We start from the raw sequence: 25,998 nt of genomic DNA on the forward strand, positions 1-25,998 counted from the left end.
CTTATCACGCTCCGCGATTTAAATTGAAAGGCCTACCTTTCCAGAACACTGTGGATGGATGATCCATTCCATGCTATGCATACAGATAACCAGTTTCAGTTTCACAGGGACAAGACTAGACACCCTTTCACCAAAGATTGGTTACTTTCAAACTCACACTGTCTTGACTGCACAAAGACTTTATCCATGTACTGTTAGTGTTGTGCAACTTAGTGTGCAGGAGTTTGCTTGCAATATTTGATGAATCCAGCACCTTCCTTTAAAATAATGTAGTTTGGATGCACTGGTTGCATTTTGCATTTAGGCTTTAAAGAAACATCCCTCTGGATTTACTAAACTGAATACATAGAATTTGTTGCAGAGCTGTTGTATGTGGTTGCATGATCTCTACAGGAATACCAGTGTTGCTTGCAGATATGCATATGCATATTCTGTAGTCAAATCTCCCTTTAGCTTTGATTTTGCATGTATGAGCTTGCTGTTTTAACCACTTTTGCTAAAGAATATGCACATCAAAGGAATCCCAAATACAGAGACAAGTTTATCATCTACATATATGCTAATGCCTTTATTTAGATGTTCAAACATGACGCTGAAATGTCTGTTCCATGGTGTGATGTATGATTCCTGAAGGCAAAGCTTGATCATCCCTGGAGGCTACACTCGGAAAACCCTAAAGGAGATGCTTGAAGCTTTGCTGCAGTGTTTTAATGTGAATATAGAGACAGAAAACGCAGCTTTGCCTTAGGCCAAAATGAGCCTTGCCTAAAACTCTGACATAATCTAACACTGACTAAGCAAAGCAGAAGTTAAAGAGAAAAAAAAATCCCCATATGGATGCTATCGTTCCAAAAACGGAGACTCTTAAAACTGTGGCAGCTGCTATGCATCCATGGATAACAAGATGAAGTTTGACTGTGTGTGTAGAGAGCAGCTATTTTGTTTCTGACAGCAGACTGAAAACACCTGCTGTGACCTCCCTAACTTTAACTCGGATCAAAACATCTCCACAAGTGGGTTGCTACAGCGCTACAGCGCCCTGTGCCATTGATTCATGATGTTGCCAAGTGCAGCATGTGAAGGGAATAAAAGATTGGGCCCAGAATTGAGCCCTGAGAGACCATGAAGGTGATATCTGCTGAAAAAGATAAAGTACTGTCTATTGTAATAAAGTAAGGGGGCTAACTCTGCCTCACATTGCTGGTTCAACACACTGTGGTCAGCACCGTGTATCTTCTAAAGGGCAGAGATGCTCTCATAAAAACTGGGACAGGTTTGGAAATCCTGAATGCAGGTCGAACTGGGACAAGTTTTAGACTACAAAAACCACTGTAAGGTTGTTTGCCTCAGCCAGCCTGTCAAGAAGCTAATAACATCCATTATAATTTTTTTAAATAAGAAATTGTCTATCAGTATCTGACAATAACACATGCTTCATGGAACAGATGCCAAATTCTTTGTCATTCCAGAATAGCAAGAGGTTTTTATTAAGTGATTTAAGAGTTCCTGAGATGCATCTTTCAGAAGGATGTTAATAAAATACAGTCAGGTTAAGTGTTTTTATGAGGACATCATGATGACCCACTAAAGCTACCCTCTGAACTTCTTGCACTGAAAACATAATTTGATCTTGTTAGATGCTAGAGATAAAAATGATACCCATCTCTACCCTCCTGAGGTGAAACAAGGTCCAAAATAAGTAGAGCAAGTAAGAATGTGTAATACAGTAAGGACTGTGAGTATTTGGACAGTGACACATTTCTATCATTATGCTTCTATTTAATGCCACAGCGGATTTAAAATTAAACAATCAAGATGCGATTGAAGTGTAGACCTTTAGATTTAATTTAAAGCATTTCACTGATACGTGACATTTATGATTTAGGAAATAGAGCTGCATTATTACCAGGAGATCAAGAGTATTTGGACTGACATGATCATAAATATAACCACAGGTTTCAATCCTAGAATGAAATTCCCTTACAGTCACCAACTGTGCTGTTGTGCACATGTCAATATTTTGTGACACCTTTTTACCATTTGCATGTATTTAAGAGGTATTTGTGCCTCTCATATTAGACTATTTTGCATATGTTTGTAATTTTAAATGTCTGTGTTGTCACCCTGTGCCATTTTTCATTCATTAGCATGAAATTGGCATAATTTTGCCCCTCTGTGTTTTCTTTGTCTCTCCTTTTGTTGTTTTGTGTCCCATATTGTGAGCTGGAAAAGGCGCCGTTTTGTGTCTCCATTCGATGTTCAATCAATGCTACTAAAAACCAACAGATAGTTCGGCCCAATAGCATCGGGCCAATCAGAGTTAAAAGAAGGCATTTGACAGCCCCCTGACTCTACTGGATGTTAAGGTGGTATTAACTAGCTGAATATTCTGCTTTTAATTTCAAATGGTAGTGTTTCTTTTTTGGCTAAATCCCAATTCTCCCCTCAACCCTCAATATCTTAACCATCAGTCTCAAGAGCTGTCCCAATTCTCCCTAGCTTTATCTACCTTAAGGTTTATTTTGGGCATTTTTGTGCCTTTACTAAACCTCTGAATTGACAGACTATGCAGTTTTGGCACATTACTGCCCTCTACAGTCTGAAATCGTAACTGCTATTAAGGGTGTCCCATTTCTAAGTCACAAGATGGCCCTTACACTTGGTTTTGAGGGGCGAGTTAAGACTGAGGGTTGAGCTTGAGGGTAAGATTGAGGGTTAAGGGGAGAATTGGGATTCAGCCTTTGTGTTGAAACGCACTAGATAAAATACATTTCCACATGACCTAATAGTAAAAAAAATACATGTAATTTTAAGTGCTTTTCAGGGATACTCAACATTAATCAAAAGTCCAAAAAACAAAACAGCATAAAATAACACACAAGTTAATAAAACAGCATTATCTAACAGAACAGTCAGACACTGAGTTGGCACATGTGGACACAAGAGCATGCCTGAAATACTAATATAACCTGGTTCTGTTTAGAAACGAGAGTCTGCAGCCATAGCTGCTTTATGAGGTTGTATGTAAGAAGATGATTGCTTTAATTTGAATAATGATCATGTGCTATGCTGACTATATTATGCATGTTAGCAATAACTCAACATTTCAGAAAGTTAGCATATTAGCATTTGCAATTGCAACTTCAGCTCATTGCTAGTTTTGCAGATTTTGTTGATAAATGGTAAGATAAGTTAGTAAAAGGATGGTTACACATTGCTATGTTAAATATGCTAGCCCAATTAGCTTACTAAGCTGGCATTTATGAGATTTATAGAGATGTATAAATACTCAAAGATCACATATTTTACCCCTTTAGGACAAGTTTATATGGGTCTCAGAGGTCCCCAAAACATATCTGTGAAGTCTGTTAGTAAAAAACACTACAGTATTGAATTTTTTAATGTCTAAAAAACCCTTAGCCCTGTTCAAAACGAGCCATTTCTGGTCTGTTGCTTTAAATGTTAATAAGCTGTCTGACTCCGCCCCTCTCAGGAAATAGATATGGATTAATGGAGTGAGCTCTCCTGATCCTGATCCTCCTCTCAGCTGGAAGCAGAAAGGAGGATCAGGATAGGGCGGAACTTTCTTCCAAGCAGGGAGGGCCAACCGAACCTGGGGGCGGTGCTAACTCCTAGCATGACATCATGAGGGGAAAAATCAGATAACGGCTTGTGTTAGAACATTTTTTCTGAAAACTGAAGGGGGGGGGGGGCTATGGACTTGCCAGAGGCACATATTTTTGCTAGAAAAGTGCATTATGCATAATATTTGATCTTAAAAAACAGAGATAAGTGGAACACATGCTGATAACGTGTGTTGCTTGGCAACCAAGCCTCGGCCATGCTTATTTGCCACATCCACCCCTTAACCTACCCTAAAGGCGACTTTTTGATTTTTTCCAACAGATTTTTTTTCCCCATGCCCCTATTTATATGCAAGGACATCCAGAACAAGCATGGGGTTCTGTCAGTCCTCCTTCCTCTCCATGGGGCTGTCAGGCAGCTTACTCACCAGTTCTATGCCTTACTTCAGCCTCCATTTTTTGCCCAAACATGCCTAAAAGTACTGTGTATGCTAATAATGTTGTCATTTATTGCACTGATCTTATGCAGAATCACGTGCTCTGTTGCTTACAAGAGACCTTTGATACTGTACAGGATACTCTGCCTGAGTTCAAGTTGGTACAAATTGATGGACTCATGATGACTGCAAACTAAAAAAAAAAAAACTGGACCTGCCATCTGTGCAACTAACAGTGATGTGATTGAGTCTGCATTAGCTTATATTTGTTTTGGAATTTGATTGATGAGTCATTCGTTTTAGTTTCCTATTCAGCCACTTAAAGAAGAAGTAAAGTTGTGGTTATTATTTCAGATATGTCTTGTTGCTGCCACTTTTCTGCCTCTGCTTGATAACAGTGATGATTTATATCTACATGCATCTTCTCAATGTCTTAACTCTTTTACTGTTTATCTCTGAGGACTATAATAAATCTCAAGTCCTTATTTTGTCATTGTTTTCTGTATGATGGCGTTGACTGGCTTTCATTGGTAGCTTGTAGACTAAATCATTGGCATATCCTTATTTGTAAGGCTATACTTAACTGCTTCCATCCTTGTAAAAAAAGGCTGGAAGCTGCAGTCTCCTATCTGGGACTCAGCCACAAGAGTTACTTTTACTATCTGTTCTCAAAGTCCATCTTTAAATAGGTCAAAGGAGTTTCAGGTACTCTGCTCCTGCAACCTGGAATCTGCCGTAGGAAAGTTTGTGTCTAGTAGAGATGGCCTTGTTAAATCTTTTAAAAGTAGATCGAAAGCATTAGAGGACAGTGCATTGGGTTGTAGACGTTTCGACTGATGACTTTCCTCTGTAACTTTATCCCTGTATCTTTGTTAAATGTGTAGCTTTATTGTGATTTATATTTATATATACCAAAATACTTTGGAAATAAAAAAAAGCTTTAACATCAAATTTAATCTAAGGTTACAATAGTAGAAATTATGTTGAATATTTTTGGGTTAGGGCCATTTGATTCTTCAGTTATTTCAGTTATTGTGTCACTTGTGTACAGGTTTCTTGCCTAAAGTGCCTACAAAAGTATTCACCCCCTTGGATATTTCTCCTTTTTATTGACTTTATAAACCAGTCATGGTCAATATAGTTGTCTTTTTTGACCAACAAAGATACTACAAAAAAACCCTCTTTCAGTAAAACCCATCAAATGTAAGGAATATTGCACATGTGTAAATCTGCCACACAAACTAAGGGACTTTGCAAGAAGGAGACTAGTGAGAGAGGCCACCAAGACATCTATGACTACTAGGAAGGAGTTAAAACAACCGTTACCTGGGTTCTTCACCAGTCAAAGGTTTATGGGAGAGTGGTTTCACCACAAACACACTATTCCCTATGTGAAGCATGGTTTTGGCAGCATCATGCTGTGGGCATGCTTCCCAGCAGCCAGCCATGGAAGGCTTGTAAAGGTAGAGGGTAAAATGAATGGAGCAAAATAAAGGAGAATCCTGGAGGACAATCTTATTCAGTCTGCAAGAGAACTATGACTTGAGAGAACATTTATTATCCAGCAAGACAATAACCTGACACAGAACGCTACACAGAAATGGTTTAAAGACAGCAAGGTGACTGCTCTGGAGTTGCAGAGTCAAAGCCCTGATCAGAATCCAATAGAGAATTTGTGGCTGGACTTAAAAAGGGCTGTTCATGCCTGATCCATGTGCAAGCTGACAGAGCTTGAGCAGTTTTGCAAAGAAGAATGGAGTAAATTTGTAGTGTCCAGATGTACAAGCCTGATTTAGACTATCCACATGGACTCAGTGCTGTGATTGCAGCCAAAGGGTAACACATCCGAGGGGGGCGAGTACTCTTTATGGGCACTGTAAATGTACATGCACTAAACATTAATATCATTAGACAGGCATGCCTTATATGTCTTAAACAGGTTGGGTATGAGTCCATCAAAGTAGAGCTGTAAAATCGTGTTACAGTACAAAGAAGCTCTATGGAAACACCAAAAAAAAAAAATCTCAAATCACATTTCCCCAAACGGCTCTCAACTTACGTCACACAGGCTGTCGAGCCAGCTCAATACTGAGCAGGAGAAACGACCTCGCTGCTTGGGGCGCTCAATTAGAGCTGCATGATCAAATATGTCAAATGGCGCATGAGGTCTCAAGACAAAGTATGAGCAATCTCCACTTTCTGCTGTTTAAAAGAGGTCAGCCAGGGCACGCAATAGAGGTTTTCTGAAAGAGTGCTGAAAGAGGATTCACAACATCCTGGTTCAAAATGTTCTGGCCATTTAGTTTGTCCAAATGAGATGTAGTATTTTTCTCTTTTAGGCTAAGTCTGTGCTGCTGTTGAGTTTTGCACAAACATTGTTGAGTCTTGGCTAAAAAATGTAACAGTATATGGATAAATGGATATGACCTGGAAATATTGTGAGTATTGTCCTTAAAGAGCTTTTGTTTCATCTTTTTTCAAAAACTTTCTTTCTTTTATTTCCCATGTTGTATTAGTTGAAGTTTACAGTGCAACACACAAAATTAAAAGATCAGTAATTCAATTTTCAGCAGAACTTGAAAAACAGAAAAACAAGTCAAACAAACACAAACAGAAAGACAAAAACAAGAAAAACAACAAAGGAGAAAAACAAGATATAATTAAAAATTCACCTAAACTAACCCACCCGCCCACCTGCAAATGTTTAGCCTTGTTTGAAACTATATTCTTTGTTCTGTACGTGTCTGAAGATAAATAAGGCTTGTTTTAGGGTGTTGCATGCATGAAAGTGTCAAAAAATGTGTCAGCAGATTATTTTGTAAGTAATAAAAAACATGGCCCAACAGTGCCAACATGATGTGCAAGGAGAAACATTAAGTGGACAGGTAGAACGGCTCCTGCAGAGCAGCTCCCTCTGACTGAAACAAGAATATTAGTTTAAAAGAGCTGTAGTCTGTCAGACTGTGGCCACTGAGCGTGAAAACATGAGAGGAAAAAAGGAAGAGTTTGCTCTGAATTCGTAGGATGGTTATGATACCATGTACTTCTTTCTATCCTGCCAGAACAGATTTGCTTTAAAGGTACAGTGTGTAATACTTAGTAGCATTTAGCAGAAGAAACGTGGGAAAAATAGAATATTTCTAAGTATGATTAATTGAAGGAGTTTTACTAATATTTTACCATCTTGCATCACAATCTACAGTACCAAAGAAGGGACAAAATAGCAGTTGCAATTTTTTTTTTTAAACTGGCCAGATAGACTGTTTCACATATCCATGGCAGGGAAGATACTTCACACCTAACAGAGTTTGGAAAGGGCAGAACCTTTAAAATTAAACTTGGAAGGGGATTTGACAGTTCATCTTTCACATTCATTATGGGCCAGTCAGAGCAAACATATGATGTAGTAGATGTTCACCACTGCTGTGTACATAACCCAAACTTGACAGGCAGCAATTGTCATTTCAATGCATGATCACTATAAGTGGAGCCAGTTGGTAAATCAACCCTGACTTGGAAAAAATGATCCACCAAAACCTTTAGGGTGGTTCTTTGCTCATCTTTTAATGAAGAAATGTTCCAATTTCTGATAATTACCTCCACAGTAATCTTTCGGTTCCTGTCGCTATAACTAAACCACATTTGTAGCTACTGCAACTTTCTCGGTGGTCTGTTCATTCTCAAGGTGTTTCAGATTGGAGCTTTGCAAGATGGATCTGCCTGATGGCAGATATGGAATCTTGCAGTCTATTGACTTTGCTGGCTTAGGTTAAGCAGAGACCATAATGTGCAGTTTCTGTGCAGTTATGTAGGTCTTTCTTTGTTTTCACTATGTGGACTTTAAAGTCCTGTTAGCTCTCTGTGTGGTAGTTGAGCTCTCAGATTACAGTGATAGTTTTGAAGTAGGGAGTTATGCTGTCCACCTCTGTTGGTCATGTTTTCTCTTTGATAGCATAGTCCTTTCAAACCAGCCCTTAACAAGGTTTATTTACTTTATGTATACCGCCTGTTATAGATTGATGAATTTGTTAGGAAGTTGGTGAGAGTTCTTGCAGCCTGCTCACAACTCACCCTGCTTGTCTGGGAAAACTTGATGCACGTGTGATGGCTGGTTGCAGCTGATAACTGTTAGTAATCAGCTGGTCCAGGAGGCTTATAGGGAGCCGATGGGGTGCACAGTTCAGTTGATTGCGAGCACCAGAAACGTCAACACCATCAGTTGGCTTTTTTTCTTTTGGGGTTTATAATATCCAAGTGCATGTTTTTGGAAGTATGGAGGTAAAACAAATCTTTCATTTTCCATTTTACCCCTTACCCTATGACTCTCACCACTTTTCGTCAAGGGTCGGATTTTACATTTATCTATCATTTTGATAGAACTAGTGGGTGGCAGTTGGGAATCATCATCCCTGCCACCAATTCATGACCCATTCTTGTTTTTTACTCCATTTTGATTATTGTGCAGTTTTTGTAAGTTTCCCCGTTAGCGACCTCTAACAGGGAAACTAACTTATTTAGTTCTATGGGGGAGACTTAACTGGGGGCTCGTCTGGGATATAGTGTAATAAGCCTGTTTTTATTGATTTTTTGCAACTGATAATCTGCTGGAGGGCATTTTTTAAATCATTTATGTTCCTGTATACAAAAGGGTTTTAAGGAAATTATTGACCATGTTGACTGAACAGAGGTCTCATAAAACTGTGTATCAAATATGCTTTAAAGGGTTAAACCATAACTTTCGCTATACGCTTTGGTTAATTTTCTGGTGGGAAAATAAGTTACTCTTCTCTAGCAGATTGAATAAGAATGTCCTCCAGGAATTCCCTATTCATTTAACTCTCTACCTTTACAAACCTTCTAGGGCCGGCTGCCAAGAAGCACCCCCACAGCCTGATGCTGCCACCACTGTGCTTAACAGCGGGGATTCCGTGTTTGTGGTGATGTGAGTCTCCCACATGCCTTTTGATGATCTCTGGTTGAAATTTTATGACTTTTCCTCAGCTGCTCCCCCCATAAAGTGACCATTTGACTGGTGAAGCACCAGGCAACAGTTCACTGACATTCCAAGTTTTTTTTTGTCCAAAAGCCAATTGATATTGAACAATCTATGCACTGTAGGAACTAAAAATGCATCCTATACATCTGTTTTAACAGTGCTTGCACCTGAAATCTTTTCTTTCTTTTTTTTGATAATAAGATTTATTCACAATCCTTGATATTAAAACCACTCAAACTTAAAATTCCTGAGATTTTCCTCTAGAAAAATCAAGGAGGCCTTGATAAACTGAAGTCTGAATGGCAAATTAGAAATCGAGGCAAAATGACTTTTTATGAGCAAAGACGTTTGTGAAAAGTAAAGTAAGGGCCCAAATGAAGAGGAACATTGCAGCTACAGCTACATAGCAAAGATTAAATGTGTGCATTGAGTTGTGATAATACACTGCAAGTCTGTGGTTTGCATGCAAAAGAAAAAAAAAAACATAAGTTACCTGAGCAATTTTGATCTTTTGGCAGTAAATAACATACATGTCACTAAAGTAAACTGAACTGAACCGAATTGTAAAATAAACACAGAAACTGAAACTCAAAGTATATAAATAGTATATAAAGTATATAAATACTCACCATGTCTGTGTCCGACACGGGCCCAAAACTGGTCACAAAGATGTTTGTCCTCACTTCTGTCACGCTCTCTGAGGGAAAAGATGACAAGAAGCAGAAAACATCATAGTGCAGTCTGTACACGGAAAGCTTTGCTGCGAGCTCTGTCTTTGTTAAGCTGATTGTTTGTGTACATGACGGTGAAGTATGCCTGTTGGCATTTCAGTAAGCTGCTTCATGCAAAAAGTCAACTGTAATCAAGGGTTAGAGCTACACTTCAAGCTGAGGGAAAACCGTAGATTTATTCATGCTCAGAGGACAAACAGTGCCCTTCTGGACCGCCTAATACCCAGATATCTGCTGCCTTTGTGCATCATCTTGTCAAAACCACGTCAGTTTTGTAATACCACAGATTTCAGGTTTAGAACATCACATTATAGTGAGTGAAATTTGTGAAATGGGGACTCAAGCATTGCTCCAAAGCATTTGTTCCAGCTCTCCAGAAGATATTCAGCCCAGAGTTTTTTCCAATAACAATTTAAGTTTGTAAATGTTGCAGCTTCACAGACGCTCTTCAAAGTCTTTAGTTCAGTAAAAGTACCATTTGTTTGGCTCAAACTCGTTTTGTCCACTACAGCATAAAATGTGCTTTGGGCCAGGCCCAAGTCTGTATCTTTGGAGAGAAGACATCCCTTTTGACCCAAAATAATTTGTGTTAGCCTGCCCCAAAAACATTAACAGCCCCTGAGGGAATACTGGCCCAGGAAAAAAATGCAGCAGCTCAGCATTAAGAACGTGTGTGGCTGTGTGTGTATTTTATACAAATAATGGGTGCACTTTGCTGCCATTACACAATTCTATGCATGCATTATAATCACATTAGACAGGATGCAGTCTGTTGTGGTTGGCCAGTGGAGCTTTTCTGCTTTGCATATTTCAAGGGCCAATTAGCCGTTCCACAAATAGTTTACATACTTAATCTATAAAATATAAATGCATGTTTTTTGGATGTTATGTGATCCTAAAAACTAAATTCTTGCTTTTGGGTTGCAAAATGATTTATACAGTAAAACTTAGGCCTATAAAATATGGAAAATACAGGACTGTGAAAAAGTATTTCCCCCCCTTACTGATTTCTTATTATTTTGCATATCTGTCACATTTTAAATATTTTAGATCATCAAACAAATTTTAATGTTAGGCAAAGATAATGTGAGAAAATACAAAGTGCAGCTTTTAAATCATAGTTTCATTTATTGAGAGGAAAAAACATCCAAATCTTCCTGGCCCTATATGAAAAAGTGATTGCCCCCTAAACCTAATAACTGGTTGTGCCATCCTGGGTTAAGATCTTGTAATGGCATCTCAATCAGATTTAAGTCTGGACTTAACACTCCAAAACCTTCATCTTGTATTTTTAAGCCATTCAGAAGTGGATTTACTGGTGTGTTTTGGATCATTGTACTATTGCATAACCACAGCAAGTAGTCCACATCCTTAAGCAGCAAGGCAGCCCTAGACCATAACACTACCACCACCATGTTTGACTGCTGGTGTGACGTTCTTTTATGAAATGCTGTGTTAGTTTTAAGCCGGATGAAATGGGACACACACCTTCCAAAAAGTTCAACCTGTGTCTCATCAGCCCACAGAATATTTTTCTCAAAAGTCTTGGGGATCATCAGGATGTTTTTGGGCAAAGACAAGATGAGCCTTTGTGTTCTTTTTGGTCAGCAGTGGTTTTGGCTTCGGAACCCTCCCATGATGCCATTTTTGCTCAGTGAGTTTCTGATTGTTGAATCATGAACTCTGACCTTAACTGAGCCCAGTGAGGCCTGCAGGTCTTTAGATGTTGTTCTGGGTTTTTTCTGACCTCCTGGATGAGTCGTTGATGCACTCTTGGAATAATTTGGGTAGGCAAGCTGCTCCTAAGAAGGTTCACCACTGTTCCAAGTTTTCTCCGTTTGTGTATAATGGCTCTCACCATGGTTCTCTGGAGTCCCAAAGTCTTAGAAATGGCTTTGTGGCCTGTTCCAGACTGATAGATGTAAATGACTTTGTTTCTAATCCGATCTTTGTGTGACAGCTTCTATTGAAGTGATTTCTTGATTCAGCAGGTCTGGCAGTAATCAGGCCTGGGTATGGCCAATGAAATTGAACTGCAGCTTTCCAAAAATGTGGTTAATCACTGTTAACTCATGATTGAAGTGAATTCCATCCAACCATTCTTTATCGACACTGGTTATCCCATTTGGGGTGGTGGGGGCTGAGACCAATCCCAGGTGTGAGAACCAGGGTATTCAGGGTAAGAGACAGACAACCAGCCATGCTCACGCCATTTACCTCACAAGCATGTGGACTGTGCGAGGAAGCCAGAATACCCAAAAAACCCATGCATCCTCTAGGAGGAGACGTTAACTCTATACAGAAAAAGAAAAGCCTTGTCCAAGTGGGGTGTAAACCGGGGACCTTCTTGCTGGGAGATAAACCCACTGCACCATGGTGCAGCCCCACCATAGCTACAATTCTGATTCCACGATGTATTGTTGTATCACAGCATTTTTAGCGTGTTATTTTTTATGTATAGGTGAAAAATCAGGGTACTTGCACTAGTTAATACACGCATGATCTCTATAAAGTGTTTGGTTTCAGAGATAAAAACTTACCTTTTATTGGTGTTGTAGATATCCATCTTTATGATGACTATGTTGTAAGTCTTATTTTTAAAATAATTAGATTTTCTACATTCTACATTCAATCTCCCATACAAAGTGTTTGGAAAGGGCAGGACTTCTAAAAAAGTTCTTGGAAGGTGATTGGAAGAACATTCTGTCTGTCACATGCATTATCAGAGCAACAGGATAAAGTTGCCAGGCATGCGAAGCTCCAGATGTAACCCTGAGCTCAACAGTTTATGAAGAGTGGAGCTTGTAGGTGGATAAAACTGCTGAGGGCGTTAGGTAGAAGTGCGAAACTATCTTCCCTGCCAAAAAAAAAAAAAAAAAACTTCCAATGTGGCTCTTAACTCTTGTTTTAATAAAGAAATGTGGTCTAGTTCTGCCGCTATACTAATGCTACATCTAAGCTTCTGACTCCACTGGCAGCAGCCATTGCTGTCAGCTTCTAGTACAACTAAACCCAGCTGTAGCTAATGCCTTGTTCTCCTCAAAGGATGCTGATTGGTTTAGGTCTGTTTTCAGACCTGGCACAATCATTTCCGTGTGGAACTTTTCAAGATGGAGTAACCTGATGACAGACATGGAATCTGGCAAATCCATCTGCTTTGCAAGGTTACTGCAAAGACATATTGGTTCCAGATATAGTTTTTTATTCTCATGAGCTACTAAAAGTCAGTATTGGTTGACCCTATTTTAAATGCATGGGTTCTTTTTTGTATTGAAAGAGAGCATAACTGAGCCTTAAATATACACTCTCCCATTATTGTCATCAAGGCCCGTTGCTTCAATTTCAAGATGTAGTGTTTTAATCTACGAAGGGAGACACTAAAAAAGAGCAGGTCTTCACCAAAAGCACTCACTGTGCATTTTCATATTGCAGGAACAATAAGGTTAATTATTCAGCCATGTGATCAATTTTATCATCTCAAGGAGCTATTGATGTGTAAAATGTAAACTCCTGCAAAGAGGAGAAGGAAAAAGAAGAAAAGAGAAGGCAAAGTGGATGCAATGCTGAAAAAAGAAATGCAAACCTAGCCAACAAAAATAAACAGGCAGATGGAAATAAAGAGAAAAAACAAAATTAAAGTCAAACTGATTAAAAAAGATTTCAAAAACCTGCATAAAGAGTAACTGAGTTAAGGAAGACGAACGTAAGCCACTCCCAAACATCTAGTTGTGAAGTGGATTATAAACTTCTGCATAATTGATCCTAAATACCTCACTGAGTATCTGGATGTTTCTTTAAGTAGGACAGAGTCTAAAGTCGTGACTGATCAAATATTTCCCTCCTCACTGTGGGCTGAATCAGCTCCTCTGGGCTGAATGTGTGAAACCGACTTCTGGCCCATCGTCGAGACAAATAGCTGCTCCCAGCGGTGCAACAACCTGAGACTGATGAGGCTTTTCTCCAAAAGTGAATAGACCGTCCGCTCTAACTGTGTCCCAGATCTAAGCGGCCACCCACAGGTGAAGTCTGCGATCCTTTTGGCAAAGGGCCCCCATGGGAACGGAGATCCACTTTCACATTAATCATTCCTGTGACACAAATAGCTCGCACAAATACGTGATTATCACAACACCCAGTCAGCAGTTTGCATGGCAGCTATAGGCGAGGGCGCAGAATGAGTCGACCTGTTTTTGTTTACAACAATGCACTGGAGCATAGGGCAGAGCTAATAGAGGCCGCTGGAAATGAAATGAAATGTTCTCCAGTTTCTGTCCAGTCTGTGTGCTAGAAACGGTCCCACGTGACTGATTGTCACTCCAACTGTGGGTGCTGAGGCACAAGGAGACCAACAGAAGAAAGGCTGAGTGGCTTGTTTATGTTGAAGTTCATGACATTGACTGAGGAGCGCTGCTATGTTTGATGCACATTGGGAAAAAACCCATGCAAGTGAAACAGTTTGATTTCTTGTTAAAAAAGACCCTAATTACACTTAAAAGTGGAATTCACCAGACATGTACAGATAAACATTTTATTTCAATGAATTACATGCAAGAAATAAGGCTTGAAGTCTTAGTGATAAATTTAAAAAATCTGCTAATGTAGCCAGAAAATTGAATTCAAGAAGCTTGAAAGGAGCTAAATTAGTACTTCTCATTTGAAAACACTTAATAAGTAAATTCTGCCAGCTCTATTTCTTCTTCTTTTTTTTTTTTTTTTTCATTTTTTTAAACAAAACTGAAGCAATGCAGGAATTATTTTTGGCTTGATCTGTCTTGATTTAAGACCTTTATCTGGACTTTTAAGTTTCATGCAGTTTAAAATGAGTGCAGTGAGGTCATTATGAATGGAACTGGACAAATAGATATGCTCATATCTTAGATTTTGCCGTGCATAATGTGGAAGTTGCTTACTTACACAGTGTCTATAAAAAGTATTCACCCCCTTGGATCTTTAACCCTTTTATTGATTTTATACGTATATCAGCCATGGTCAATATAATTTGGAGTTTTGACAAAAAATTACAAAAAAAACCCCCCAAAAAACAAAAAACCTCTTCAGTGTCTGCATCAAGGTTATAATAGTTTTGGGTTTTTCATTAGTTTTTATTTTTATTTCATTTTCACTTTCTGTGTTCGATTTCAGTTTAGTTTTTATTAGTTTTGACTGCTGGTTTGTTAGTTCAGTTTAGTTTTTATTTTGCAAAAATGCTTCATTTTAGTTTAGTTTTTTTTTTTGTTTGTTTTAGTGCTTGTTTTAGTTTTTTACAGATAGATGTTGGGGCTGAGTGAGCATCATACATTTTTAAAAACATATTCAAACAGGCTACTCTTCACTTATCATTCTATTCATTTAAAGATGATGTTTTAATACAACTCCAACCATTAAACTGTGACCATGTGAAGTCTTTACCAATCAGATCAGGCAATTTTACACTCCCCAGACTTGGGTGTAGGTGCCAGTCAGTATGGTTGTGTCAAAGACTAAAACTAAGGATATTTCTTCTCCATTTTTATTTCATTTTAGTTAGTTTTGTAAGCCCACATTACAGTTGTAGTTAGTTTTCTTTTTTTGGTAAAGCTTAGTTTCAGTTAACTACATTGATTTTTGAATTTTAGTTTTACTTATTTAGTTAGTTTTGGTTAACTATACTAACCTTGGTCTGCATAAACATTCACCCCCTTTAAAATGACCAACCTGATTCAATGGAGGTCCAGCCAGTTGGTGCCTGTAGTCTCACAACTATTGAAATGGGGATCACCTGAGTGCAGTGAATGTGTCTCAAGTGATTGCAGTATAAATACGCCTGTGTCTTGAAGATCCAGTCACTGGTAATTGTATTCCTGGCTATCATTACACCTTGAAAACAAAAGAACACTCCAAGCAACTGAGAGAAAAGGTTATTAAAAAAGTAGATTGGGGATGGATACAAAAAAATGGCAAAGAGAAAGACACTGTTGAAGAAAACTCATCAAATCTCAACTAGAGGTCACCAAAGGGTGTGTGGGAGACTCAATGGTCAAAGAAAGTTCTTTGGTCTGATGAGATCAAAATGGTGCTTTTTGGCTATAAAACAAAACACTGTGTTTGGCAGACATCAAACAAGGCACATTATCTCAAATGAAGCATGGTAGTGGCAGCGTCATGCTTCTTGGTAGCTGACCCTGGAAGGCTTGTACAGGTAGAAGGTAAAATGAACGTGGCCAAATACAGGAAAATTCTGGATAATCTTGTTCAGTCTGTAAGAAAACTAGGGAGAAGATTTATTTTCCAGCAGAAAAATAAACCAAAGCATACAGTGGAAGCTATAAAAATGGTTGAAAGACAACAAGGTGAATGTTCTGCAGTGGCTAAGTTAAAGCCCAGACCTCAATTCAACAGAGAAGTTGTGGATGGGCTTGAAAAAAGGCTGTTCATGCCTGATCCCACAACTTGACAGAGCTTGAGCAGTGTTGCAAAGAATAATGAAGTAAAATTGCAGTGTCCAGATGTGAAAGCCTGACTGAAACCTGTCCACACAGACTCAGGGCTGTGATTGCAGCCAAAGGTGCATCTACTAAAAACCTCACTTGAAGGGGGTGAATATTTATGCAGACACTTATTTATGACGTGCTTTTATTTAATTGACTACTGTGTAGAAATCTGTTTTAACTTTTACATTAAAAAGGTTTTCTTTCATGTCTTCATTTCAGAGAAAAAAGCCAAATTACATTGACCATGATAGATTCATAACATCAATAAAAGGGTAAAACATTCAAAAGGGTGGATACTTTTTATAGGCAGTATAATCAAAAATCTTAACCACGGGATGAGGTCAGAACCCATTTGAAAAAAAAAAACCTTCACATTTAACACAAAGGACAGGAAATTTTTGCAAAGTTTCTATAAATGGAGAGAAGATTGTATGAAAGGATGGTAAACTCAAGGTTGAGCTTTTAATTTTTCACTTTCTCTATTTGCAGCCAGATGTAACTGTATCTGGAGGATGGGCTCCAATGTTTTTTCCAAGTCTACAGCTAGATAAGCAGAGAGATGTTATTCATGGGTGGTAGCCATATTGAATACATACAGTCCCTGGTAGTGTAATGGTCAGGTGGCCAAATACTTTTGTCTGTATAGTGAATGCAAAGTAGAACTAACATGAAGTGGTGTTGAGCAGACTATATACAGGTATATGAGATATACCTACCTACTCTCAGTGTCCTTAGAGTATACCTAGGTTTAGGAATTGGTTCAATATGTCAAAACACAACAACCTAAGTCATGTTTTGAGACATTTATCCCATCAAAAATGAAGAAAAAATTGTGCATCATGAAGACTAGACAAATAGCTTTGCTGCAGTCTGCACTCCAGGTGCACTTTAATCAAATTTCATCAGAAAGAAACAATATAAAGAGGAAGTACATCCTTTAAAATGTAGACTTATCGCTGCATAATGAATAAACTGAACTAAAATCCCTGACAGTTTGGCATTTAGAGACTCTAATTAGGTGAAAAATATAAGTTTCAATAAACAATCAAGGGCATTCTTTCAGAAAGTGCCTCTAACGGCATTGAAATAAGTTCAAACACTCCAAAGTGCACATCTAACTTTAAAATTAGAGGCTTTCAGGCTAAATCTAATAGCGCCATTGCCTGTAAAGCATTAAAATCAGAAGGTCATGTTGTCCTGTAGGTGGTTTCCTTTGTGCTCCTTCAGGCCTGTCCAGTCTGTGAACTCTCCTGGGCCTGATGGAAAAGCCTGCTCTGTTTGACTGCTGCTCACAGGTCTGTGCTCTCGCTCACTGCACTACAAACAGGAGTCATTATGAGCGGTTCAGGCCTCTCCATCTCTTTGTCCTTGGAGATGTGAAGCCCTGCCGCTCAAAGGCACAATCTGACATTAGTGTCTTGTTGTGCCTGCTTCCTCTCTCTGGTTGCTGCTGTGGAGTCCAGGTCATGCAGCCTGGTGGGTCTGCAGCCCGGTAGCCTCGCTCGTGGCTGCAGCGGCGAGCAGCAGAGCAGAAAGGAGCGTTCCAGCTGGCTGGCTGAGGAACGGCAGAGCCTGCTTGAGCATGTGTGTTCGCTGTTATGCAGTTTGCTGTCCTTGGGGGGTCGAATATTTGGATGAAAAGGCATCAATTAGAGGGCTTTCTACTGACATATGTGCTGATTTGCCATTTGGGCTTGATTGAACAAAGACTTCGACTCTGGGGAAGGCAGATTTCTGCACATGGTGACCTGACTTCAGTGATCTTAGTGTCAGTATGCCGACTGTCGACTGCTAGTAGAGCAGAAAGGTAGAAAGAGTGAGTGAGTCTAGATTTATGAGGTCTGAGAATGCACTGTTATCAAAGATCTGGCAAAACCAGGTAATGCCTTTAAATTATCACAGAAATGACCAAGGACTGTAAATTTCAATGGAACTATAAAATCATATTCTCTGTGTTTAGGTCAATCTGCCTCACTGGAGAATAAGCAGCTGGTCTATAAAGCTATGTTTGGCCTCAAAAATGTTCTTTTACCAGATTTGCTCATCTGAATCAGATTTTTATTCCTCAGACAAGTAAATAAATCATCTCTCTCCAAGCCTAAAATTTCATGATGGGGACTACAAGGCCCAAGGGGTTAAAAGAGAGGCTCTCTAGGGCTTGGCTGCATCGAGGGGTCCATAGAGAGTAACAATTTAAATAAAAATTAACTTTTTATTTCAAACCTTAATGCCTGTTAGCAACCTTGTAACTGGTTTGACCAGCTGACTCCCTCTCTGGGCTCCCAGGTGCTGATTGGCTGATGAGACAGGTGACATATGCTCTAAAACCAGCTGTTAGAGACCTGAAAAACTGGATCTCAGACAACACCATCATTTGAGCTGCAGCATCTCAGCTCACACTGCAACGTTCAAAACAGCTTTGTCACAGATATCTGTTTGAACTGGGCTTATTAAAGAAGTTGTTTTCTATCTGGAGAAATATGATAGAAAATTTGTTAGGGAAGCTCAGTGAAGGTCCTGCACAGATCTTCTTTTACTTGGAAACATTTATCACTGTTTTTATTGTCTGCAGACTAAGTACCTGCTGTGACTGTGTCACATTTTCTCAGTCATCTGTATTCTTGTAGAGTGTTGAAGTGAGCGCTCTAAAACCTTTTCCTCTCTACACCTGTCTGTGATTCATCAAACTGAAACTGCAGAGTTTCTTACCTCCCAGCCCGGGACGTAGCCTGTTGTCGTATCCATCCAACAGCCTGTCGAGGATTCGAGTGAAAATGGTGATATTGTCTTTACTATCATCTGGCAACGGCTCTCTGTGTCCAACTACTGCCCTGCAGGAGGAAAGAGAGAGAGGTGTTGTTAAAATATAGAAGACTGAATGACTGAGACTGAGATGTGCTGAGATGAGTGCAGCAGTGTGAAAGAATGCCGTATTCTCACAGTGCACGCAGAGTGTAATCATGTTTTCACTGATGTATGGATTTACTCATTATTTATTAATTTAAACATTAGACAGCTTTCAATGCAAGCGAATTATTTAATTATTAGTGATTTCATATTTATACCAGCATGGTTTTCAAAGGCAACCGTATCACTGTAGAGGGCTGTTTATCAATGATTCCTGTTCCTGCTTTTCCTTGCTGGTATTGGCAAGGGCTTATCTGAGGTAGGTCAGGCAGGCTCTCACTCTAATTTAAGTGAGGGGCAAAGGGAGCCCCACTCTGGTTAGTTTGTGCCTTCAAGCCCTTAGCTATTTTTTGACCATTTTGTCTCACCTGGACTTACTCGTTTAAAAAGCTTGTAAACCATCAACCCTGTGGTGCAGTCAAGCTCTGAACATCCTTTTTTCCCCAGGACATCCTGGGCTTTAAAGATATGTGTGCTGCAGTAATGTCATTTGAATTTCTAAAAAGTTATGGGACTATAAAGACAAAGAAAAAAACTAAATGGAAATTTAAACTCAGATTTCTTTTTATGTGACATTTGAAAACATTATGGTGGCTAAAGCTAAACTAGCAGCAGAGACAATCAAAAGTGGATTAAAAAATTGATAAAAAGACATTCAATAATGGATTTAGTGGTGTGAATTTAATCTTGCAATGCCCTCAAATGTCACCCAGGTTCCAGGCTTGCCAGAAAAGCTAGTTTAAGGGCTACAGAGGCATGGATAGCATCATTAGAAAGGCACAATGACGAGCTTCCATGGGAAGACGATTTATGGTTCAAAAAGTTATTCAACTTTTAATAACCCATGTTTCTTCTTATCATACGACGCTGATCTCAGACAGTTAAGATATTATTCCTGTAAATAATGCTGTAAGTTAATTTAATTTACTGCATTATGTCTATCTATCATCCATTAACCCCTTCCCACCCCTTAGGGGTCAGGCCCCCCATTTGTCAAAACACTAAGTTACCAGTTTTGTTTTGTTTCTTTCTTCTTTTTTAATATAGGGCAGGTTTGTGCACTTTATAAATAAGAATGTATTCATATGTTCTAATAATTTTCATAAGAGAAGTTAAAAAAACATTTTATGAAAAGCCCTTGGGCACTAATGTTGGTTAAATTTCAAGATCAAGATCAACACTTTTTATAATGCACAGCAGATAAGACTAAAATATTATTCACAAACTGCACCTACTGCATGTATGTAATAATTTCTACAATAAAAAATATCCTGTATGCAGTGCTTGTTATTATTATGGTCTTAACAAGCTAAAACCACTCTATTTACATAAACCACTGAGTTAAATGTAATGAATTCTGTCCCATGACGAAAATACCCAGCATGGTTTCATCAGAGAATTCATCATATGCTATCAGCCACTTCTTATTAATTTACATGACCTACAATCCCCAGCTGAACAATATTGTGGTGAGATGAAAAGGCCACTATACAGTAGGTGGAGCTCTGATGAGTTAATGAGTACCTCTTTAATTAAACCTAAATTCCCTGAGGAGCCGCCCTATAATATTCCAGTAACCCCCATCAACAAGCAGCCAAAGTCACTGAGGCACTATCATACATAGACGTATATTGCACTGCTGGGAAATAATGAAAGTTCAGGGAGCTTAAAGCGCAAAAAGTAACTGTTGTTTTTTTCTCAGTTTTATGTAATTAACCTATATTTTAACAGGAAAATACAGAGAGCCATAAAAGTTCACACCAAGCAGAAACTGTACGGAATAATCATTACTAAATGAGAAGATGTTGTTCACTGGCAAAGAAAATCCTTCAACATGTTTCCTACTTTTATTGTTGAAAAAATAATCATGTTTGGGTTAACCTTGTTGCTTGGAACAAGGTAAGTACACGACAACATTTTTTAACCAAGGACAATAAAGGATGTTGAATAACGACAATGTGCCCACGTGAACCTATTGAGAGTGAGGATTTAGAGGGGAAATATAAAGAAAGAAATCTGTAGGATGAAATATTCATACTGTCCACATCTAGTTTTCACAAAGATACAATAAAGTATGCCGAACCAAACCAGAATTAAAGTGCACAGCTTTGTGGTATGCTGGATTGAAAATTTCAGTGAGCCACCTTAGTCAAAACTGATAGAAACTTTGAATGAACGAGTCCTTGCCTTGCACCAGCAGAGAAAAGACCTTTTGTTCCAAAAGATGAAACCCAAATCCTTGGTTTACCTTTTATTTTACAAGACACCTGGTTATAAAAAAGTAGATTTACTTTGTTGAAATATTTCAAGTATGTTGTTGGGAATGATCCTGAAGTTGGGGAATCCTGAGTTAGGGTTTTGGAGGAAAATTTTAAACTAAGAACCATAAAAACTGAGAGACTCATCATCCCAGGATCCTTTGCAGCTCCTCAGACCAAGGTGTGAAAAAAGACACATCTCAGAGTTTTTTTAATGGGGGACGCCTGAGGAGAAGCTACAAGGGGTCCAGGACTACAAAAGCTCCCTTAACCCCCTCCTCTGGGCCCATTCCACTGCCTGCAAAGCTGTAGAGCAGCCGCCTTCCACTGTTGCTTTGTGCTTCCAACTTCACCTGAAAGTTTTGAACACACCGGCTGGTCGAGTACAAGGAGTTGTCATTCCTTCCCTTGATACCAAAAGGTGACACGAGCCCTGCTCTCATCCTGAAGCTGAATCATGATGCCACAAGACTTTTAACTTGCTGGAACTGTGGAAGGAGCATCAACGGACTGACTTCTGCTCACTAGATCTAGTTGGACATCAGACTCTAAAAGCACATTATGATTGAAAGGAAGAGGCTTTGATCTGAGCAGAAATGGCTGTAGGAAGTGTTTCATGTGCGTTCATTAAAAGCTGCATTTGTTTTCTCTGCTAATGTGTTGTTGATTTTACTTTGCTGTGTCCATTTATGCCAGGCAATCGCTTCACTAACACAAACATGTTATGGCAGTTTTCCCAGTCCAGCCATTGAGTTTCTGCATGGCGACGTTACCTTACTGAGTTTGTAGACTCCTTAACCACACCAGGGAGCTTTCTCAGGTTTAGATCCACCATCTGAAACCACGTATTATCCAGCTGTTTCATGACCATCAGCAATCCTGTCCCTTGTCCCTTCTCACTCTCTTGTACACTCTCACGTGCACAAATTGATCATGCTTTACTTTGCAAATAGATAGTTTGTTGTAGTTTAGCTTTATAATAGTTGTTTGTTTAAGTGTCATTGATTCTGATTGATGCTACTTTGTTAAATAAATTCTACTACAGAGATAAAGAGAAGTTGTCTGTGATTATTATGCAAACACATGTAATAATTTGCTGGTTGAGAGGGTTAGGCTGGATCTCAAACCTTCTATTTAGTTAAATACAAATATTTACTAAATGATAAAAATAATATCATGTGTCTCCGTCTGTATTTTGATCACATATTTTGTTCAATCTCAAGTCCAGATGGCCACAGTTTTCATTACAAACATTTGGGTGTGGTTGAAAATTGTGACTGGTCAACAAGGGGGTGGCATGGGTCCTGACTCCTGACTCTCATGTAAACAGCAGCCTGGCAAGAGAAAGATATCTTGCACACTTGTTTATGAAGATCCTCCAGGACTGTCCATGAATTTTGACAGGATTAAACTAGTGTTGGTAGCTGGTTTAAACCAAAAGAGCTGCTTGCAGTTCAGATTGAGATAGGTTTATAGACTGGGTCCAAACAGAACTTACTAGTGCGAATAAAAGTTGACACTTTTCGGGCCATCTCGGTACTGTTGTTTGGCCTGAACCAGCGTCGGATTGACCGCTTTCACACCAGCGCAATAGAACTGCACCAACTTTGCAAAGAGACTCAAGCTAGTTACAACATGTAAAATTACCCATAGGTAACCAAATTCCTTTAAAAATACAGCGATAGGCAGCTTTTTATTTAATTACATATAAAGAAAGAGAAAGAAAGAGCAGGTATATATATTGACATCATCTGCATAAAAAAAATCCACATTAGCTATTTGTTTTAGTTACAAATAAAAAGGAGCCGACGTTGACTCTTGTGGGACTCCATTTTGCTTGGACAGCTTGCCTCCTGATGCTGGTTAATTAAACACAGTTTACAGTTTTTGATGACTTCATGTTGGTCCAACCTGTAAAAGAGCAGAGTGATGAACAGATGAAGATAAAAGCTTCCTAAAGAGGAGATGCTCTTAGGAACATTCTTCTGTCATCTCTCCGTCCTCTTATCACTCAAAATTAAATTTGTATTTCCGTCAACCTCTAAAATGAAAACCCAACACAAGTTTTGGTATCTACTCTAAGAATTTATATTCATGTGTCATTACAGATGCTGATGATTTCAAACTAATATGCTTACATACTCTCAACAGGAAACACAGCTTCATTTTGAGGCATTTAGGCAAATGACTGCAGCCGAGCTAAGTGGCTATTACGTGGGCAAGTGTGGGTGATAAATAAATATCAATTAAGCACCATGGCTCCTGCATGTTCCAGCTGTGTTCGGCATAATAAACAAGAACATTGATATTTATGAGGCCAGAGGAAGAAAGAAAAGAAAGTGTATTTATTTTTTAAAGTAGAACAAGTATAAAATAATAAGTTTCAGTGCAGAATTAAAACCACTCAGGTGTTTGGCCCTCTATCTACCGGAGTATTACTGATGATATTTGGCTGTAATGTCGCTGTGATGCTGCTGTTTTGAGGAAATAGACTTTTATCATGTGCAGGCTGATATGAAGTTGCCTATTAAAATTGTTTTCTTTTTTGACTGATTTCCTTATTAAAAGACTGTCTGGTTGCACTGCAAACGGATGCAGAGTTGTTCTTCAGAGGCCTTATTACACAAACTTCCTGTCTGAAACCCACTGTGAGGATATTTTCACTGGTTATGAAACAGTCCCAGTTTAATACTGATGCCTCTGCATGACATATGAAAGCAAAACAGACCAAACCAACTTTGAATTTTAAGACAGATAAGCTAGAGGTGTGAGCAACATTCACAGATTTATTATTTTCAGGTAATGAACTGATTTATTGAGATCCTCTTCAGGTCAGGCGGTCACCCCAACCTTAAGAAGACCTTTTCCTGTTAGTCCATGTGAAGTCAGGGTAGGCCAATGTGTGAACAAGGCAGGTCCTGCAAGTGAATTGGTGTGGTGCTGGTGTCATCATAGAGTTTTCTGCTTTGTTTTAACTGATTAGAGTTATGGCAAGGATCTCATGATACAATAGGACTGATTGCATCTAGAAATGTAACGATATTAGAACTTCATGCTATGATTATAGTAACCTAAAATATCACAGCTATCAGTATTGTTGCTGTATTTTTAATGTAAAAAAAGCATTAAATAATCTCATGAACTTTGACATAAAAACACTGTAAATAAAATCAGCAGACTGGACTTTCTGTTTGTGAAAACATCAGATATTAAAGGGGACATATTATGCAAAAATCCCTTTTTTCAGGATTTTCTAACAAAATTATGTGCCCCTGGCCTGGCCACAACTCCTCAAATACCAGAAAAATCCATTCCCTTCAACCTTCTCTTTCTCCACCTTTCAGAAAATGTGTGCTGAAACAAGCCGTCCTCAGATTTTCCCCTCATGACTCATGTGGGGCCCTGCGATTGACTGGTGACCAGTCCAGGGTGTACCCCGCCTGTCGCCCAACGACAGCTGGGATAGGCTCCAGCCCCCCCAATAACCCCCAACTGTATAAGTGATATAGAAAATGGATGGATGCATGTGGGGAGTAAGCCCCGCCCCCAGGTTCGGTTGGCGATCCCTGCTTCCAAGAAAGTTCCGCCCTCCTCACCTGATCTTCCTCTCAGCTGCCAGCTGAGATGCTGGATAGCTCAGTGGGTTATCCTGCTGACTTTGATCTGGGAGATTCTGACTAGGATTTGAATCCCAGTCAGATTTCTTAACTTTGGATAAAAGTGTCTGTAACATCAGGAGTGCTACATCCATTTCGTGAGAGAGGTTTGGTCAGGGGCGGAGTCAGACAGCTCATTAAGATTTAAAGCCACAGACACAGAAACAACTCATTCTGAGAAGGGCTGAAACAGACGGCTTTTTAGACATGCAAAAAACCTATACTAGAGTGTTTTTTCAGAAATAAACTCCACAGGCATGTTTTAAGGACTCTGATACCAATATAAACTTGTCTTTAGAGGGTAAAATATGTGACCTTTAAAAGTAAACAACACCTTATCAAATCTGCATCAAAGGTATGTTGTTAACATGGTTGTCAAAATGTTAAATCCTTTGATTCTCGTTGATACCACATGTCTTAAATGACAAATTATCTGTGTCATTCAAAGCTCCTTATTAGTCTGAGTCCTTGTCAATAACACTATCAAGACTTTATATTGTTCTGTGGAAAGACAAAATGTCAAAATGTTTCAGAGAAAAGCTGAGTAGAGTCTTAGTTAAAAAATTAAAGGTCATTGATTTTCATATTGCTGAAACAAATTCTCAGTTGGTCCACTTTGCTTTTACGCCGGTGTTAATTTTGGAAGTTGTTTTTAATTCTAGTCTCAGTCTTTGCCTTTAAATTAAATGCCTTTTAGTTTTAGTCACATTTGGGTTATTTCTGCCTTAGTCTAGTCTTAGTCGATGAAAACTCGGGTCCATAAAAAATTCCTTACATTGTAGTCTTAAGTTTTAGTCCAAGCATTTATTCTCTTGCCTGATCTGGTATCAAACCATGGTAGTGTGATCTGCCAAACCGGGGGTCCCTGCTTTCTACTGCAGAGAGGCAGAAGAAATATGGATGTATTGTATTTTGACAGATTTACCACCAGTAGAGAAATATCTTGGATTTTTAATGTC

The 25,998-nt window shown here is 38.9% G+C and overlaps 1 protein-coding gene across 3 annotated transcripts in view; it reads right to left on the reverse strand.

Moving 5' to 3' along the window:
• The window catches only part of gabra3 (gamma-aminobutyric acid type A receptor subunit alpha3), a 232,004-nt gene that overhangs the window by 85,316 nt on the left and 120,690 nt on the right, over positions 1–25,998 (reverse strand). For all 3 annotated transcript variants that reach the window (XM_041801837.1, XM_041801835.1, XM_041801836.1), the window contains 2 exons: positions 18,928–19,049; positions 9,647–9,714 (listed from right to left, as the gene is read on the reverse strand). In XM_041801837.1, the coding sequence (XP_041657771.1) occupies positions 9,647–9,714; positions 18,928–19,049 (190 nt within the window). The remainder of the gene's footprint in view (positions 1–9,646; positions 9,715–18,927; positions 19,050–25,998) is intronic.

Source organism: Cheilinus undulatus, linkage group 12 (genome assembly GCF_018320785.1).
Source record: "Cheilinus undulatus linkage group 12, ASM1832078v1, whole genome shotgun sequence".
NCBI classification, from domain to species: Eukaryota; Metazoa; Chordata; class Actinopteri; order Labriformes; family Labridae; genus Cheilinus; species Cheilinus undulatus.